Source organism: Oryctolagus cuniculus, chromosome 17, assembly GCF_964237555.1.
Source record: "Oryctolagus cuniculus chromosome 17, mOryCun1.1, whole genome shotgun sequence".
NCBI lineage: Eukaryota > Metazoa > Chordata > Mammalia > Lagomorpha > Leporidae > Oryctolagus > Oryctolagus cuniculus.
This window is the reverse complement of record NC_091448.1, coordinates 930,227-946,635: the sequence shown is the minus strand read 5'-3', so window position 1 is coordinate 946,635 and position 16,409 is coordinate 930,227. Positions and strand designations below refer to the sequence as shown.

General features: G+C 72.7%; 3 protein-coding genes and 1 long non-coding RNA gene across 17 annotated transcripts in view; 2 read left to right on the top strand and 2 right to left on the bottom strand.

Annotated features, from left to right (window-relative positions):
• ASPSCR1 (ASPSCR1 tether for SLC2A4, UBX domain containing) overlaps window positions 1-5,160 on the top strand; it is a 35,870-nt gene extending 30,710 nt beyond the window's left edge. For 9 of the 11 annotated variants that reach the window (XM_051828432.2, XM_051828433.2, XM_070060126.1 and 6 more), the window contains 7 exons: window positions 1,357-1,423; window positions 1,601-1,663; window positions 1,887-1,939; window positions 4,499-4,550; window positions 4,686-4,755; window positions 4,826-4,986; window positions 5,065-5,160. In XM_051828432.2, the coding sequence (XP_051684392.2) occupies window positions 1,357-1,423; window positions 1,601-1,663; window positions 1,887-1,939; window positions 4,499-4,550; window positions 4,686-4,755; window positions 4,826-4,986; window positions 5,065-5,078 (480 nt within the window). In that variant the 3' untranslated portion in view covers window positions 5,079-5,160. The remainder of the gene's footprint in view (window positions 1-1,356; window positions 1,424-1,600; window positions 1,664-1,886; window positions 1,940-4,498; window positions 4,551-4,685; window positions 4,756-4,825; window positions 4,987-5,064) is intronic. The other 2 variants (XM_051828427.2, XM_051828429.2) reach the window with 1 other exon arrangement.
• LOC138845971 (uncharacterized) lies at window positions 36-4,827 on the bottom strand. Of its 2 annotated transcripts, none has more exons than XR_011383312.1 (2): window positions 1,855-4,827; window positions 36-590 (listed from the first exon to the last, which is right to left on the bottom strand). It is a non-coding gene; the product is annotated as an uncharacterized lncRNA (long non-coding RNA). The 2 variants fall into 2 exon arrangements; XR_011383313.1 differs by having other exon boundaries at window positions 36-243.
• Window positions 5,161-5,833: 673 nt separating the features above from the next.
• On the bottom strand, window positions 5,834-7,385 carry CENPX (centromere protein X). Of its 2 annotated transcripts, XM_051828439.2 has the most exons (5): window positions 7,247-7,379; window positions 6,494-6,545; window positions 6,358-6,411; window positions 6,157-6,245; window positions 5,834-6,077 (listed from the first exon to the last, which is right to left on the bottom strand). In XM_051828439.2, exons 1-5 carry the CDS (start codon window positions 7,274-7,276, stop codon window positions 6,063-6,065), a joined length of 240 nt encoding a protein of 79 aa, XP_051684399.1. In that variant the 5' UTR covers window positions 7,277-7,379; the 3' UTR covers window positions 5,834-6,062. The 2 variants fall into 2 exon arrangements, with proteins under 2 accessions (XP_051684399.1, XP_051684398.2); XM_051828438.2 differs by lacking the exon at window positions 6,157-6,245 and having other exon boundaries at window positions 7,247-7,385.
• A 161-nt stretch (window positions 7,386-7,546) lies between these two features.
• On the top strand, window positions 7,547-15,848 carry LRRC45 (leucine rich repeat containing 45). 2 transcript variants are annotated; one of them, XM_051828424.2, is made up of 20 exons: window positions 7,547-8,207; window positions 8,459-8,520; window positions 8,665-8,735; window positions 8,870-9,048; window positions 9,129-9,257; window positions 9,967-10,079; window positions 10,163-10,221; window positions 10,404-10,481; window positions 10,604-10,739; window positions 11,435-11,512; window positions 11,592-11,703; window positions 11,789-11,859; window positions 12,355-12,447; window positions 12,609-12,701; window positions 13,396-13,982; window positions 14,470-14,541; window positions 14,632-14,749; window positions 14,828-14,890; window positions 15,229-15,388; window positions 15,473-15,848. In XM_051828424.2, exons 1-20 carry the CDS (start codon window positions 7,988-7,990, stop codon window positions 15,601-15,603), a joined length of 2,625 nt encoding a protein of 874 aa, XP_051684384.2. In that variant the 5' UTR covers window positions 7,547-7,987; the 3' UTR covers window positions 15,604-15,848. The 2 variants fall into 2 exon arrangements, with proteins under 2 accessions (XP_051684384.2, XP_051684385.2); XM_051828425.2 differs by lacking the exons at window positions 14,470-14,541; window positions 14,632-14,749; window positions 14,828-14,890; window positions 15,229-15,388; window positions 15,473-15,848 and adding exons at window positions 12,948-13,121; window positions 13,190-13,316 and having other exon boundaries at window positions 7,556-8,207; window positions 13,396-13,627.
• The last annotated feature ends 561 nt before the right edge of the window (window positions 15,849-16,409 follow it).

Here is a 16,409-nt window from a genome sequence, read left to right as displayed (position 1 = left end):
GCGCGTCCGTTCACAGCCGGCCCCCTCCTAGAGCCTTTTTTTTTTTTTTTTAAAGATTTTATTTATTTAAAAGTCAGAATTACACAGAAGGGGGGGGGCTTCCATCCGCTGGTTCACTCCCCAGCTAGCTGCAAGGGCCAGAGCTGCACCGATCTGAAGCCAGGAGCTTCTTCGGGTCTTCCACATGGACGCAGGGACCCAGGACTTGGGCCATCTTCTGCTATCCCAGGCTACAGCAGAGAGCTGGATTGGAAGTGGAGCAGCTGGGACTTGAACCGGCGCCCACAGGGGATGCCGGCAGTGCAGGTGGCAGCTTTACCTGCTACCCCACAGCACCGACCCCCTGTATAACCTTTAAAAGTGTCCTCTTTACTCCTGAGAAGCAGAGATGGGGCCGGAGCGAGGGAGAGGGACTCATCCCGCACCCTGGTACATGCCCTGGAAGCCACCATGTCTGGCGCTGGGCTGTGCCGGAGCCTGGGCCGCGACCTCCATCCTTGTGTCCCGAGAGGGGGTGGGGACCCCGCTACTTGAGCTGCCCCCTGCAGCCTTCCTGGGTGTGCAGCAGCAGGAAGCTGGGTCAGAAGCCACTGTGAGGTGTGGCGCGGGGTCCAAGTGCTGCCTTAACCCACCAGGGCCACGCCCACCCCACAACAAGAACTTCATGTTTTTAACAGGTTTATCAGGGCCGGTGCTGTGGCGCAGTGTGTTAGGCCAGGGCCTGCAGGGCCAGCATCCCTTATGGGCACCAGTTTGAGTCCCAGCTGCTCCACTTCCAACCCAGCTCCCTGCTAATGGCCTGGGAAAGCAGTGGGAGACAGCCCACGTGTTCAGGGCCCTGCACCCATGAGGGAGACCTGGAGGAAGCTCCTGGCTTCAGCCTGGCCTAGTGCTGGCCCTTGCAGCCATGTGGGGAGTGAACCCAGCAGATGGAAGACCTCTCTCTCTCTCAAACAAGTGAATAAATCTTTAAAAATGACTGACTTATGTTTGTAAGGGCAGAGTGACAGATCTTCTGTCTGCTGGTTCACTCCCAAATCCCACAACAGCCAGGCTGGAGCCAGGAGCCAGGGACTCCACTCGGATCTCCCGTGTGGGTGCAGGGTCCAGGCACTTGGCCCTCCCCTCCTTCAGGCCACAGCAGGGAGCTGGGTGGAAGTGGCCTCCGACGTGCGGCCTTGTGGTGCCCTGGGCCTCAGGGCTGTGCCTGCGACAGGTGGACAAGGGCGGGGGCCTCGGCGTCCTCAGCCTCCAACCGGGGCTCTCGGCTGCCACTGTGGCAAGGAGTGGTGGGGACAGCCAGGGGCGGGCAGCCTCCCCGTGCTGCCCTGCTGACCACTCCGCTGTCTGGCCCAGGTGGCTGTGAGGGTCCTGTTCCCTGACCGCTACGTCCTGCAGGGCTTCTTCCGCCCCAGCGAGACAGGTGAGCGCCCTGAGAGGCCGTGGCCGGGCTGGGGCCCGGGGAGCCACAGCTGGTCGGGGAGGCAGCGCTGTCGCCTGGCCCGCAGCAGAGCTGAGGGTGGCGGTGCCTGGCGGGGGTCCGGGTGGGCCGGAGGGGGCTGAGTGCACCCCCAGGCTCAGCTCCAGCCCCCCTGTGCAGTGGGGGACCTGCGGGACTTCGTGAGGCACCACCTGGGGAACCCCGAGCTGCCGTTCTACCTGTGTGAGTTGCCCTACCTGCCGCAGGGAATGCTGGGAGGGCGGGAGAGATGCCTCTGGAGCCCCCCTGCCCAGTCCAGGCTTGGTGGGGAGGGGCCCGCAGGTGCTTCCCTAGCCCGCCCCCTCTTGGGGTCCGGAGCAGTGGGGGTGGGGCAGGGCTGGGACCCCTGAGCCCCGGGCAGGGGGTCCACTCACCTCCTAATGGAGACGTCACCTTCTCCCCGCAGTCATCACACCTCCCAAAACCGTGCTGGACGACCACACGCTGACGCTCTTCCAGGTACCGACCCCCGGGTGCCGGGTGGGGCCAGGGAGGGGCGTGGGCAGCCGCCTGGCTGGCAGTAAAGCCTGTTGGAGCCAGGGATTCTGTTTCAGACGGTGCTTCCAGCCCCCTCCGCGTCCTGCCTGGCCCTGGAGGGGCTGAGCTGGGGCCGGGGCAGCGGGGGGGGGGGGGGCAGCTCCCTGCCCAGACCCTGAGGGAGGGGCCTGAGGGGCGGGCAGGGCTGGTGGGGAAGCTGGGTGCCTTCAGCTCAGGGTGCCTGACAAGCCCCAGGGGCACATGGGGCCAGGCTAGGGGCTGTGCCGTGGGTGGGCCCCCTTGCCAGCTTCTGCCTGCCCCACCCTTGGGCCCCTGCTCCGGGGACCCCCCCCCCCCACAGACGGGGCAGTTGGGGCCCCAGCAGGAAGGGCTGGGAGCTCGGCAGGGTTATGGGAAGGAGGGGCCCGGCGGTGGGAGCGCAGGCCCAGGACCCCCTCCCTGGCTGCCTGGCCTGGACATAAAACAGCCAACCTGGAAGATGCCTTGGGACGGGCCCTCCCCCCCATCAGGAGGCCTCACAGCCCGGGGTGCCACCGCCGGTAGCAGCCGTCTCCGTTCATCAGCCAGGGCTCAGCCCCAAGCCCCAGGGCCCCGCGCCGGCTCACGGAGCTGGCAGGGCCAAGGGAAGGAAGCTGCCTCCCTCCACAGGGCGGGCGCCTGCTTCCACGTCTGGCGGGGCTGTGTGTGGCTGCCGCCGGCTGACCCGGGCCCAGAGAGTGACCACAGGGGACACGGTACAGAGGCCCGGCCCCTCAGCGAACCCCCTAGTGGATCCGTCCATCAGTGCACGGGCAGGGGCCCGGGAGGCCTCAGCCGGGCAGCAGCCCCCGCTCGCCGGGAGTCGCCTTGGTGTTTTGCGGTGTCTGCAGGACAGCTCCCAGCACCTCTGTCCTGCTGACCCTGCCCTCGGGTGCTCGGGTGTTCCCAGGGCCAGGGGTGCCTTGGAGGACTTGGCCACATCTCCCCATCCTGCTCTGCGCCCGCTGCTGTGGGGGGGCGGGCAGAGGGGCCGGCTGGGCGCCAGCTGGAGCAGCCGCTGCTTCCTGGTGTCACGGCTCTGGCCGCTCCTTCACTGGGGCACTGAGGGGATGCCCTGCTGGGTGCCAGCCCCCACAAGGGAGCAGGTGTGGCCCAGCTCCAGGGGCCTCTCCCCTCCTGTGGGCCTTGGGGTGGAGGCCCTCATTGCTGGCTGCCCGGTCCTGGGCGAGGCTGACCCTGGCCGCCACAGTGTGCCTGCCCTCCACGGCTGTGCGGCTGTGAGGAGGTGGGCGGCTCCTGGGGGCCTGGGGAGGTGGAGACTCTGCCATAGCCTGTGTCCTCTCCTGGACTTCACCTGACCCGTCACCTCTGCCCAGCACCCAGCCCTCACACGCCCTCTGCCTGCTGCCCAGCTGGCCTGGGGCACCCCTGTGGTGGACGCCCCATCCAAGGGGCAGAGAGGGCGACCTTGCGCTGGGCAGCCTTGGAAGCCCTTCCTGGCGGCAGTGGGGCTGCACAGTGGCCGGGGAGGGAGCAGCCGGTGTCCAGGCAGCACGGCAGCTGTGTCCATGGGGAGTGGGAAGGTGACGTGGGGTGTGGGCGGGGCCTGGTCCTGATGCCGCCTCCCCTCTCCCGCCCCGCGCCTCCCTGGGTGGTGCCAGGTGAGGGCCCGCCTGCAGCTGTAAGGAAAACCCGGTGCTGCGCCTCCCTGGGTGGTGGGGTGCAGAGGGGGCTGGGCTTCCTGGGGCGCCCACGCATGGCGGCTGCCCCGGTATCTGACGGGAAGGCAGGAGCTGGGGTCCAGCCGCTGCCGCTGCCGCTCCAGGGCCCCGCCCAGCCCCCAGGCCTCCTGGAGAGGCTTTGATCCCAGGCGGCACAATTGGGTTTTCAAAGCAGCCCCGCCCTCGCCGGTCCCTCTGGCTGGAGCCGGGGTTTGGCTTCCTCTTTATTAATCATCTTTTCACGTCCCGAGCACCCCCTGCCCCGCTGCCAGGCCCTGGCGCTCCAGCCCCTCCAGGCCGGGGCCTGCCCTGTCCAGCTCCCTGTTCCTCTGTGCAGGGGCAGGAGAGCGACTCCCAGCTCACCCTGCCTCACCCTATGCCTGTGCCCCTTGGGTGACAGGGCCCATGGGAGGCCTGGGTCCTAGTGCCACAGCTGGGCGCTCAAGGCATTGCCACTCTGGTTTGGGGGCTCCCAGTGGGAGGAGCCCCAGCTACTGTGTCCGGCTTGAAGCAGATGCCCGTTGGAAACTGGGTGTGGGCTCTCCTTTCTTGGCTGGTGGGCTCTGAGGTGGCATCTCCACCTGGTCCTGCCCCTGGCACACGGGCCTCCTGGTGTGCAGCTGGAGGGACAGAGGGACGCGGGCCAGTGCGCCCCCTTTGGGCAGGCTGCCCTCCAGTCCCGCGTGCTGGTCCTCTGCTGCACCCAGATCTCTGCCCCAACCCGAGGGTGCCCGCCTCGTGCCGTGGGGCTGGGGCTGGTGGGGGCTGCCCCCGTGGAAGCAGGTGCACTGCCCAGCCCTCTGAGCCCCTCTCCCCACAGGCAAACCTCTTCCCTGCTGCCCTTGTGCACTTGGGAGCCCAGGAGCCAGCAGGTGAGCCGGGCCTCCCCCTGCAGGCCACACAGCCCTCCCTGGGCCACGCCTGCTTAGCTGGGGGGCGGAGCGGGAGGTGTGGGGGCGCCTGGGGGCGGGCCTCCCTCCTCTGAGCAGGACGGTCTCTCTGGGCAGGCCTCTACCTGGCGCCCAGGCTGCTAGAACACACGGTGCCTCCGTCTGCGGCTGACATGCTGGTGGCCAGGTGCGTGCAGGTGGGGTGGGGACCCTTGAGGCCAGCACCCACCATCCTGACCTCCGCCTCTCACCCCCAGGTGCATGTCCAGGGCCGCCGGGTCCCCACCCCCGTTGCCAGCCCCTGAGCTCCCCCCTGCTCCCGAGGAGGGGGCGCCAGGCCCCCCAGAGCCCGCCCCCGGGACAGCCCAGCCTGTGAGGAGGAGCCTGGGCAAGGTGCCCACGTGGCTGAAGCTACCAGGTGCCTGGGGCGGGCGGCGGGCGGACGGCTGGGCAGCGGGAGCCTGAGGCCCGCGTCATCCTGGTGTTTGCCTTGCAGCGGGTAAGAGGTGAGAGCGGCCAGCCCGGAGGTGCCCTCCCCGTCGACCACAGGACCCCACCCCACCCTGCGGGAATAAAGACGCTTCTCTCAGAACCACCTTGTCTTCTGTCCCCAAGAGGGGCGGCCGTGGGGGCCCTGTGCGTCCTGGACCGGTCCTCACTTGCTTCTGGGGCACGGGTGTGCTCCGTGCACCCTAGGGCCTGCCGGTCCCCAGCTGACCTCGTGAATTACCCTGCCGCCTCCGTGGAGAACAAGGCGGGCGGCCAAGTGGGGCCGGGCACGGCTCGGGGATGAGGCAGCGCGTGGCCGGGCCCGTCCCGTCCCGGGTGGCCTCTGTGGCTCCCGCATTTGCGCCCCTGCCAGCCGGGCATCCCTGCAGGTCCAACAGCCACCTTCCCAGCGCTTGAGCCCACTGTCCACGCTCGCCCAGGCCTGTCCAGAGTGCTCTGGGGCGGGTACAGTGAGCCCCCAGGCCAATGGTGCCCTAAGTGCGGCCCACCCAGAACTGCCCCAGGGCCTCGGGGCGGCCAGCTGGCATGTCTGCACACCCTGGGAGCCAGCCCTGGGGGTCTGCACGCCCTGGGAGCCAGCCCCGGAGGTCTGCACGCCCCTGAAAGACAGCCCTGGGGGTCTGCACGCCCCTGGGAGCCAGCCCCGGGGGTCTGCACGCACCTGCTATGGGAGCTTCCGTCCCAGGAGGGTGGGGGTCCCAGCAGGGTGGGGGTCGGAGCACTGGGCTCTGGGCACTGGCAGTGAGAAGGCCACACCAGGGACAGACCTGATTTATTGACGTTGCTTTGTGGGAACAGACGTGCAGCTCAGGGAGGGGGGTTGGCCTCTCCCCCAGCACCGGGCTCCTGTGCCGGGGCGGGGGTGCAGGGGGTGACCCGCCCCTTCTGAGGCTGGGGCGCGTGTGCTGGCTGGACTGCTGCAGGTCCCCGGACGCCAGGCTGTGCAGGGGCCTCCTGGGTTGGCCGTGGAAAGCGCAGGGGCCACTAGAAGTCCAGGAGCTGCGGGGAGCGGGGCGCTCAGAGCGCGGGCGGGCTGGCGGGGTGGGCCGCCCCCCCTCCGCGCCCCGCCCCCACGCACCAGCTGAGGCAGCACCTTCTCCAGCTGCTCCACGTCCACCTGGGCCACGTCCTCCGCCTGGGCCTGCCGGACCCCGCGGACGGCCGCCTCTGCCGCGACAGGGGGCTGCGGACTTGCACGGCGCCCGGCGCCCCCCCCCCCCCCCCCGGCAGTGCCGGCAGAGCCTGGCTGTCACTTCAGGGTCCTGGTGCTGTCACTCACCCACCACGAAAATCCGGAGCAGCTCCGCCGTGAGCTGCAGCGCATCGGCGCTGACTGCGGGGGAGGGGGCGGTTACGGGCCGCAGAGCCCCCCCCCCCCCCGCTTCCCGCGCCCCCGCCCGGCCCCACGGCCGCACCTTTGGTCCTGTGGTCCCGGAAGTGCAGGTGCAGCAGCTTACTCAGCAGCTCCTGAGGGGGGAGCGGGGTCGGCGCTCAGGGGGGGGGGGGGCACGGCAGCGACCCCAGCAGCGCAGGGGCCGCCGCACGGAGGAGGCGCGGGGCCTGGGCCACAGCGGGTGGTCGGGATGCGGGCGGAGGCCAGGCCGAGACCCCTGCAGCCCCGAGGTTGGGGCTACTCTGGGGAGGGGGCTGGGGACACCCGGCGAGGGTCGCGTGACGCCCATGCGGGGGCCCGGGTGCGCAGCAGGTGGACGGCTGGGGAAGCCCCGGAGGGAGGGCGCCCACAGCTCGGGGAGCGCAGCGGGGCCGAGCGCCCCATCCCGGCGGCGTGGCTCCGGAGAGCAGCGCGCGAACCCAGCGCCACCTGCTGGGCCCGCGTCCCGCGCGCCGGGCCAGCAGGCGGCTGGCAAAGCCGAAGGCGGGCGGCGACACTCGGGGTCCCTGCGCGCCCCGCCCCTCCCCGCGATGACCCCGACCGCGGCTCCGGCCAGGGCATTCCCGCAGCCGCCCGGCAGTGTGCCCGGCGCTTCCACAGGGCGAGGCCACCGGGCGCCCGCTCGCAGCCCGGCCCGGCCTGCACGCCCCTCCGTGTGGCCGAAGGCCCGCGGCCCTACTCGCCCTACGCCTGGCTGCAGGGCCCTGCCCGCGGTGGGCCGGGCTGGCGGCACGAGGGCTGCCTTAGGGCCCGCGCCCGCATCACCGGCCCTCACCTTCCGGAAGCCGGCGCCGGATCCCTCCATGGCCGTCGCTCCGCGAGTCCTCCGAAACCCCGCCCCCGCGCTCCGGGCCAATGAGTCGCAGCGCGCCCCAAAGGGCCCCGCCCCTGCGTCCCGGGCCAATCAGCCCGGAGCGCGCCCTCCGGAACCCCGCCCCCTCTCCGCCCCGACCAAAGAGTCGCAGCGCGCCCAGTGCGGCCCCGCCCCCCGCGTCCCCGGCCAATCAGCCCGGAGCGCGCCCTCCTCCTTCGCGGGCCGCGGCGCGCCCAGCCCTGTGGCTCTCGCTGCCCCGCGGCGAGCGCCTGCGCAAGGCCTCCTGGGATCTGTAGTTTTCGCTCGCTCTTTCCCGGCGCGCCCCGCTCTTCCTGGATACCGAGGCGCGCGGAGCGCGGCGGCGGCGACGGCGAGCGGCGATCCCCGGCGCGAGGGCGGGGGCCTGGGTGCTGCGGAGCGCGGGAGTGGCCGGGCCGGTCGGGGCGGGGTTGCGGGCCACGTGCCCGCCCGCTTCTCCGGCCAGCGGTCCCCACGCCCCCGCGCGCGGCCCGGTCCTGCCGTCCTGCCCCCTGGACCGCCGCCCATGGGACCGGCCCGGCTTGCGCCCCACTCCGCCTGCCGAGACCGCGTCCCGCACACCGACGCCTGCCGTTGGGCCGCCGCCCGCGGGGGCCCCGGGGACAGCGGCGCGTCCCTCGGCCTGGGCGCGGCGCGCGGAGGGGCCCCGCGAGCCCGGCGCGCATGGAGGAGTTGCGGCGCGCCTACAGCCGCCTGTGCCAGCAGAGCGGGGCCGAGCCCCAGGAGGCCGTCCTGCAGCGGCTGCTGCAGCCCCCGCGGGGCCGGCTGGACCTGGCCACGCAGAGCCTGACGGTGGACAGCTGCAGGGCGCTGGGCAAGCTGCTGCGCGCCGAGGCGCTGCTGACGGAGCTGGTGCTGAGCGACTGCATGCTGAGCGAGGAGGGTGTGTGGGGCCGCCCGGAGCCCCCTGCCGCCGTCGGCGCCGTCCCGACCCGGGCTGCGGGCGGGGGCAGCGGCTCCCTGAGGGCCCCCGGAGCTGGTGCCCGTCGGTGGCTCCGCGGGCTGCTTGGTGCCTGGCAGGGGCTGTGCGGGGTCGGAGGGCAGCGTCACAGCAGGTGGGCGCGGAGCGGGGTGGGGAAGCCTGGCTCCCCGGGCCGGGCGCAGAGTGACCGCCCCTGCCCTGCCCTGGCACAGGGGCCGCGCTGCTGCTGCGAGGGCTGTGCACCAACACCGCGGTCCGGCTGCTGGACTTGAAGGTGAGCAGGCGGCGCCGGCCCGCGGCTGCGCGTGCTCTCCACGTCCCGGCCGGCCCGGGCACCCACAGAAGGGTCGGGGACGCCCCCGCCTTGCCGGGGCCCCGTGGGGCGGCAGGAAGGACTCCCTGCCCTCTCCCATCCTAGGGCAATAACCTGCAGGCCCGCGGGGCCGAGGCTCTGGGACGGCTCCTGCGGCAGAACAAGTCCATTCAGAGGTAGGGTGGCCCGTGTGGCCCGCGGTCGCCCGGCGCAGCAGGGTCTGGAGGTGCTTACGGGGCTGCAGCCAATGGCGGGGCCCCCAAGCCCACATCAGTAAGCCCCGGACCCCGTGGGCCCGCCCTCGGCACAGCCTCACCCTGGAGTGGAACAGCCTGGGCGCCTGGGAGGACGCCTTCGCCGCCTTCTGCGGGGGCCTGGCCGCCAACGAGGCCCTCCGGCAGCTGGACCTCCGCAACAACCAGATCAGCCACCAGGGGGCAGAGCAGCTCGCCCTGGCCCTGAAGGGCAACACCACCCTCCAGCAGCTGGGTGAGTCCCGGCGGCCGGGGGCCCTCACCGCACACGGGGGCGGCCGCACTCGGCCGGTGCTGACCGCCGACTCCTTCCAGACCTGCGCTGGAACAACATCGGCCTCCTGGGTGGCCGGGCCCTGGTCAGCTGCTTCCCCAGCAACCGAAGCCTGCGGAGGCTGGACCTGGCTGGGAACAACGTCCCTGGTGACATCCTCAGAGCCGTGGGTAGGGCGTGTGTGGGGTGCTGGCACCCAGCCCTGTCGCCCACCCACCCCGGGCAGGGGCGGCTCAGGGCATGTGTGGGTGCTGGCACCCAGCCCTGTCACCCACCCACCCCAGGCAGGGGCGGCTCAGGGCGTGTGTGGGGTGCTGGCACCCAGCCCTGTCGCCCACCCACCCCGGGCAGGGGCGGCTCGGAGCCGCGACCCCTAAGCTTACGGCACCTGCCACGCACTGCCACCCCCAGCTTGCCTTTGCTGGGTTCCAGGGACCCATGCAGTGTGTAGGGGTCACTTGTGTCACGGCGGGGGGGTGGTGGCTGTGGCCACAGGGCCCAGAGCCCTCCTGCCGATGGCGGTGCTGGGCCTCAGGTGGTCCAGGCGGCAGCCAAGCGAGGGCCTGGCATTGTCGCCCCCGAGGGTGGCTTGTGTGTGAGCTGTGGGGGGGTGGGCAGAGCCTTGCTGCAGCCCCCACGCTGCCCTCCTGCTGCCCAGTCCCCGGGCCAGACGGCTGCTCCCACGGGAGCTCGGGCCCGAGTCCTGGACCCCAGCCGCCCGCCTCCCTGGGCTGCCCGGCCCTCCCAGGACACAGCGTTCGCCTCCACACGCACCCAGCTCCCGCGCAGCGGAGCAGCCCGCCCACCCCCTGCCGTGCCCTGGGGTGCCCGGGCTGACCCCGGTTGACTGCCCAGAGGCTCACAGGGCCCCTCCGACAGAACAAGGCGCGGGCCACAACCAGGACAGGCAGGCGACCCTGCAGGAGAACCAGGCCCGCACCCAGGTGCTCAGCCAGGAGGTCCGGCACCTGCGGGAGGAGAAGTCCAGGCAGGTGAGGCCGGCACTCAGACCCTGGGGCCACCGCTGGGCGGCGGCCTGCGGAGCCTGACGGGGCTCCGGCCGCTCTGCCCCCAGTTTCTGGACCTGATGGAGACGATTGACAAGCAGCGTGACGAGATGGCCCAGAGCAGCCGGTGCGTGGCCCGGGGTCGGGGCCTGGCTCTGGACAGTGTGGTCACAGCGTGGGCTCCCGGGGCACGGTGCAGGCCCAGCGCCCTGTGCACGGCAGCGTAGCTTGGCGCCCGTGTTGAGTGGCCGCTGCTGCCCGGCCGGGAAGGGGCCTGCCGGCCGGGCCTCCTGAGTCGACTGCCCGCAGGGTGTCGGCGGTGCGTGTGGGGCAGCTCCAGGAAGCCCTGAGCGAGAGGCACTCGATCATCAATGCCCTCAAGGCCAAGTGAGCAGAGGGGGCCGGGAGGGGTCCTGCGCCCTGGGGACCGGGCGGTCACCCGGGAGGCCGTCAGGGCCAGCCGAGTGCCGCGAGGGTTTGCTCAGGGCCTGGGGCCCCTCCCCTCGCAGGCTCCAGATGACCGAGGCCGCCCTGGCTCTGTCGGAGCACAAGGCCCAGGAGCTGGGGGAGCGCCTGGCCGCCTCGGAGCAGGGGCAGCTGAGCCAGGCACAGAGGCTGGAGAAGGAGCACAGGCTGGAGCGGCAGGTGGGCAGGGGGCGGGCGGGCGGGGGGCTGCGGCGACCGCCCACCGTGGTGACCGCCCGCCGTGGTGACCGCCCGGGCTGTGGCATCTTGGTGACCGCCCACCGTGGTGACCACCTGAGCTATGGTACCGAGGTGTCCGCCCACCGAGGTGACCACCCACCGTGGTGACCACCCAGGCTGTGGCACCGAGGTGACCGCCCACCGTGGTGACCGCCCGCCGCGGTGACCACCTGAGCTATGGCACCGTGGTGACCGCCCGGGCTGTGGCACCGAGGCGACCGCCCACCGAGGTGACCACCCGCCGTGGTGACCACCTGAGCTGTGGCACCGAGGTGACCGCCCGCCGTGGTGACCGCCCGCCACGGTGACCACCTGAGCTATGGCACCAAGGTGACTGCCCACCGAGGTGACCACCTGAGCTATGGTACTGAGGTGACCGCCCACCGTGGTGACCACCTGAGCTATGGCACCGAGGTGACCGCCCGCCGCGGTGACCACCTGAGCTATGGCACCGAGGTGACCGCCCAGGTTGTGGCACCGAGGTGACCGCCCGCCGCGGTGACCACCTGAGCTATGGCACCGAGGTGACCGCCCAGGTTGTGGCACCGAGGTGACCGCCCGCCGCGGTGACCACCTGAGCTATGGCACCGAGGTGACCGCCCGCCGTGGTGACCGCCCGGCCGCACGCCCCTCAGGAAGCCGCAGAGCGGGAGTCCAGGCTCCTCAGAGACCTGTCGGCCGCCAACGAGAAGAACCTGCTTCTGCGAGACCAGGTGGGGGGTGGGGCGGCCAGGGGCGGGCTGGGGGGGCGGGCGGGGCTGCAGCTCCCTCCCCCTGCCGCCCTCCCCACAGGTGGACGAGGCGGAGCGCAAGGTGGGCTCCCTGCAGGAGCAGCTGTTCCAGGCCAGGCAGCAGCTGACCACCACGGCGGCCGAGCTGAAGCTGCGGGCCATCCAGGCTGAGGGTGGGCACCGGCAGCCGGGGGGGGGGCTGGAGGCCCGGGCTGGGGGGGCAGCGGGGGCTCAGCACAGGCTTCCTCTGGCTTCCAGAGCGCCTGGACGCGGAGAGGAAGAGATCCAAGCAGAACCTGCAGGATGCAGAAAGCCTGCGTCTCAAGGAGGTGCCTGTGCCTGGCCCGGGGGGCCCTGGGGCACGGCCACTGCCCATGGTCTCCCGGGGGGCCCTGGGGCACGGCCACTGCCCATGGGTCTCCCGGGGGGGGCCCTGGGGCACGGCCACCACACGCGGTCCACCCGGGGGGGCCCTGGGGCACGGCCACTGCCCATGGTCTCCCAGGGGGGCCCTGGGGCACGGCCACCGCACACGGTCTCCCGGGGGGGCCCTGGGGCACGGCCACTGCCCATGGTCTCCCGGGGGGGCCCTGGGGCACGGCCACCACACGCGGTCTCCCCGGGACCCCAACCACCAGGCTTGCTGGGTTCTTCACCTGGACTCTCCTACCACATCGGCTGGGGGTCCCCACCAGGCTGCACCCCCCGGGCAGGGCACACCCCAAGGGTCCCAAGGGACGCCTGCCCTCCAGGACGGAGGTCCACGGGGGGATGCCGAGGGGCCCAGGCCTGCCAGCCCTGACCCCTGCCCTCACCGCGGGCAGGTGGAGCACATGACCCGCCACCTGGAAGACAGCGAGAGGGCCATGCAGGAGAGGGTGCAGAGGCTGGAGGCCACGCGGCTGGCGCTGGAGGAGGTGAGGGGCCGCCCGCCTCGCGTGGTGCCCGGGGAGAGCCTCTGGCCCTGTGTGGCATTCAGCCCCCTTGGCCCCGAGAACCCTGCCCAGGGAGGGTGCCAGGGCCTCCCCGGGCCCCTGGGAGGCTGGGGGAGGACGGAGACCACCAGGCTGTGCTGCAGGAGCTGAGCCGCGTGAAGGCTGCGGCGCTCGCCGAGCGAGGCCAGGCGGAGGAGGAGCTCATCAAGGCCAGGCAGCAGGCCCGCCTGGACGAGGTGAGCCCCCCCGGGACTGGCCCAGCGTCTTGGCTCAGCTGAGCTGGGGTGGGGAGGGCGGTGAGGGCGACGTCTGCCCCTGAACAGTGCCGCTGTCGGGGGTCTCAGCCCAGATCCAGCACCGACAGGCGGGGGTAGGGGCTGCGGGCTGAGCGGGACCCCAGTCCGCCCGCCTGCAGAGGGGGCAGCTGTCGGGGCGGGCTCCTGCCGGGCCCTCTCGCTCAGCCGTCCCGTCTGTGCCCGCAGCAGCAGCGCCTGGCCCACCTGGAGGAGAAGCTGCGGCTGCTCGGGCAGGCGCGGGACGAGGCCCAGGGCGCCTGCCTGCAGCAGCGGCAGACGGTGGCCGAGGCCCAGGCCAGGGCCGGGCAGCTGGGCCTGCAGGTGGAGGGGCTGCGGAGGCGCCTGGAGGAGCTGCAGCAGGTAGCGGGGGCTGCGCGGCCGGGCGCCCCGCCCTCCCCTGGGCGCCGCCTCACCGGCCGCCCCCGCAGGAGCTGAGCGACCAGGAGCAGGGGAAGGTGGCCGAGGTGGCCCGGGTGCGGGCGGAGCTGCAGGCGGAGCGCACGGCGCAGCAGGCCCTGAGGGAGAAGGTGGTGGCCCTGGAGCGCCAGCTGCGAGGTGCGCGCCGCGCGGGCCCCCGCCCCCCGCCCCCCGGCCCGCGCAGGTGCGCGCCGCTCACCGCGCTCCCCGCCCGCAGGGGTCGCGAGCGACCACCGGGAGGCGCTGCTGGACCGGGAGAGCGAGAACGCGTCGCTGCGGGAGAAGCTGCGGCTGCGGGAGGCGGAGATCGCGCGCATCCGGGACGAGGAGGCCCAGCGGGCCAGCTTCCTGCAGAACGCCGTGCTGGCCTACGTGCAGGGCGCCCCGAGCCCCCCGAAATGAGCGCGCGCTGCCCCCCGCAATGCAAACAACTTCCGCACTTTGTCCTACACCTTGGCCCCGCGTCTTCTTCGCCGCCCCGCGCGCGGGCCCCGGGGGGCGTGGCCGGGGCCCCGGGAGGGCCGGAGGGGCTCGCGCCCGCGGGGCGCTGGGGTCGGCCCGGCCGCGCCGCGCGGATCCGGGCCCCGCACGCTCCGCCCCGCCGCCCCCCGCCCGCCCGCCGGCCGCGCTCGGCTGTCTCCGCGCCCGCGCTCGGCGGCGCTCGGCTGTCTCCGGCGCTGCTCGGCGCTCGGGTCCGCGGCCGCTGCGGCGCCGGCATTTCTCCGCAGCTCGGCTCGCGGCCGCGCCCGCCGCCGCCCGGCCCGCGCCCATGCAGGCCATCAAGTGCGTGGTGGTCGGCGACGGGTGAGTGCGCGGCCCGGAGCCGGCCCGCAGCGCGGTGGGGGCGGCCCAGGGGGCGCGGCCCGGGCAGGGGCGGGGTGGCCAGCGGCTGGGGTCCTGCAAGGCGGCCCCGCTGCCCCCCGCGCAGGCCGCGTGCGCCCCGGAACCGGGCAGGGTGGGGCGGGTGGCGTGGGGCGGGGCGGGCTGCCAGCCCCGCGTCCTCCGGCCTGCAGCCCGGCCCACCTGATGCTGCGGGCCGACGCCCCGTCCTCCCGGTGGGTGGGGCCAGGCCTCACCTGGGCTGAGCCTCGGCCGGCCTCGCCCTCTCCGGCTCCCCGCCCTCCCCGGGCGCCGGGAACTCCAGGGTCGGGGGCTCGTGCCCCTGCCGCTGCACCCGAGGCCCGTCGGGCTGCCCTGGCCCCATGCATCCCTGGGACCCCGGGGAAGGGGGCTGCGTTCCGGGCAGGAGTAGAGGAGGAGCTGGGAGCCACGTGGGCGCCTCTGTCCACAGCGCCGTCGGAAAGACGTGCCTGCTGATCAGCTACACGACCAACGCGTTCCCGGGGGAATACATCCCCACCGTGTGAGTGCGCGGGCCGGGGCGGGGGTCCCACCCGAGCTGCAGCCCCGCAGGGCAGCTGACCTGCCCCCTCTGCCCCCTCTGCCCCGGCAGCTTCGACAACTACTCTGCCAACGTGATGGTGGACGGGAAGCCGGTGAACCTGGGGCTGTGGGACACGGCCGGGCAGGAGGACTATGACCGGCTGCGGCCGCTCTCCTACCCCCAGACCGTAGGTGGCCACGGGCCGGCCCTGGGAGCCCGGGGGTGGGGGGCCCTGGACACCCCCTGACCGCCCCTTCCTCCCAAGGACGTGTTTCTGATCTGCTTCTCCCTGGTGAGCCCGGCCTCCTTCGAGAACGTTCGTGCCAAGGTAGGGCAGCGCTGGGGGGAGGGGCTCGCCAGGGTCCTGCTGAAGGCTTCGGACTGCTCGTCCTTGCAGGGCTGAGGGGGTGTGTGCCCTGCCCAGGGTGGTGGACCTGGGTGGGTCTCGGCTTCCTGGCTTGGGCATCTTTGTGCCTGGCCACTTCCCCGCCAAACCCGTCAGCCTCTGGTCCCCCCCCCCCCACCGTGAAGCTGGAGGAGCCAAGTTTGGGCCTGGGGGCAGTGAGGAGGCCTCAGGAGCCACTGCCCACTCCTAGGCGGGGTGGGAGGGCAGCCCCCTCGGCACAGGGCCCCTCGCCCGCGGGGTCAGAGCCTGTGTCTCCCCAGTGGTACCCGGAGGTGCGGCACCACTGCCCCCACACGCCCATCCTCCTGGTGGGCACCAAGCTGGACCTCCGTGACGACAAGGACACCATCGAGCGGCTGCGGGACAAGAAGCTGGCGCCCATCACCTACCCCCAGGGCCTGGCCATGGCCAGGGAGATCGGTGAGGCCCGCGGCGGGTGGGGGCGGGGCCGGGCAGCGGGCGCCCAGTGGGCCCCAGCCCTCGTCAGCCCCGCGTCATCCCCAGGCTCCGTCAAGTACCTGGAGTGCTCGGCCCTGACCCAGAGGGGCCTGAAGACGGTGTTTGACGAGGCCATCCGCGCCGTGCTCTGCCCGCCCCCCGTGAAGAAGCCGGGGAAGAAGTGCACCGTGTTCTAGAGTGGCGGAAGAGACGCGTGGGGGGGCGGGGGGGCGGGGAAGCATGGGGACAAGGCTGGGGCCTCGGGGTCCTGTCCTCTCCGCCTCCTCTGGCCCCCGCGGGAGGCCGGGAGGGAGCAGGGTCTCCCTCAGGGCGGGCAGCCCCAGGCTGGGCTTCCCTGATGGGGGAGGGGGGTGGGTTCTGTCCATGGCGCCCGGGACGGGCGGCCCCTTGTTATTTTATACAATAAACATCCTCCACCGTCGGCTGCTGCCTCTCACTGCCTGCCTGGCCCCTGCCCCAGCCCCCAGCGGTGGAGCCCCGGGCTCGTAGCACCCAGACGGCGCCTCCAAGTGCGGGTCCCCAAAGGAGGCCCGGAGCCCCACTGCACACTGGCCGGGCGGCCCCAGAGCCAGAGTGCCCCCAGCCTGGGAGGGGTGCGGGCAGCTCCCGTGGTGCCAGGGGACCGGTGCGCGGGGCTGCGGCCTGGTCAGGCCTCATGGAGCCTTCTGGCTCAGCACGGGGGCCAGGGCGGGCAAGGGTGTGGTCAGGTGTGGGAACAGGCGTGGCTGAAGTCGGGGCCAGGGTCCGTTGTAGGCGTCACCCAGGTGGACGTGAGTAGCGGTGCTGCAGAGGGCCACTCCAAACACACACTTCCTGTCTGCACCCAAGACCACCGCCCGTGCCTCCGGGGCTGCCTGTGCCGCCGTGTGCACAGGGCACAGGTGCCCCGCCACGGGCGCCACCGCGGGGCCCCAACGTTAAACCGACAGCCTGCACCTGCACGCGACCGCGGCGGCACTATTTACACCACGGGAATCGGCAA

Coding starts and splice junctions, on each gene's coding strand:
- CENPX (XM_051828438.2), bottom strand. CDS start 7,276: ATGGAGGGATCCGGCGCCGGCTTCCGGAAG. Junction 6,412..6,493: donor CCGGGACCACAGGACCAAAG/GTGCGGCCGTGG, acceptor CCTCCCCCGCAG/TCAGCGCCGATGCGCTGCAG. Junction 6,078..6,357: donor GCTCCGGATTTTCGTGGTGG/GTGAGTGACAGC, acceptor CGCTCCCCGCAG/CTCCTGGACTTCTAGTGGCC.
- LRRC45 (XM_051828424.2), top strand. CDS start 7,988: ATGGAGGAGTTGCGGCGCGCCTACAGCCGCCTGTGCCAGCAGAGCGGG. Junction 11,704..11,788: donor GCGGGCCATCCAGGCTGAGG/GTGGGCACCGGC, acceptor TCTGGCTTCCAG/AGCGCCTGGACGCGGAGAGG. Junction 12,702..13,395: donor AGCAGGCCCGCCTGGACGAG/GTGAGCCCCCCC, acceptor CCCCGCCCGCAG/GGGTCGCGAGCGACCACCGG.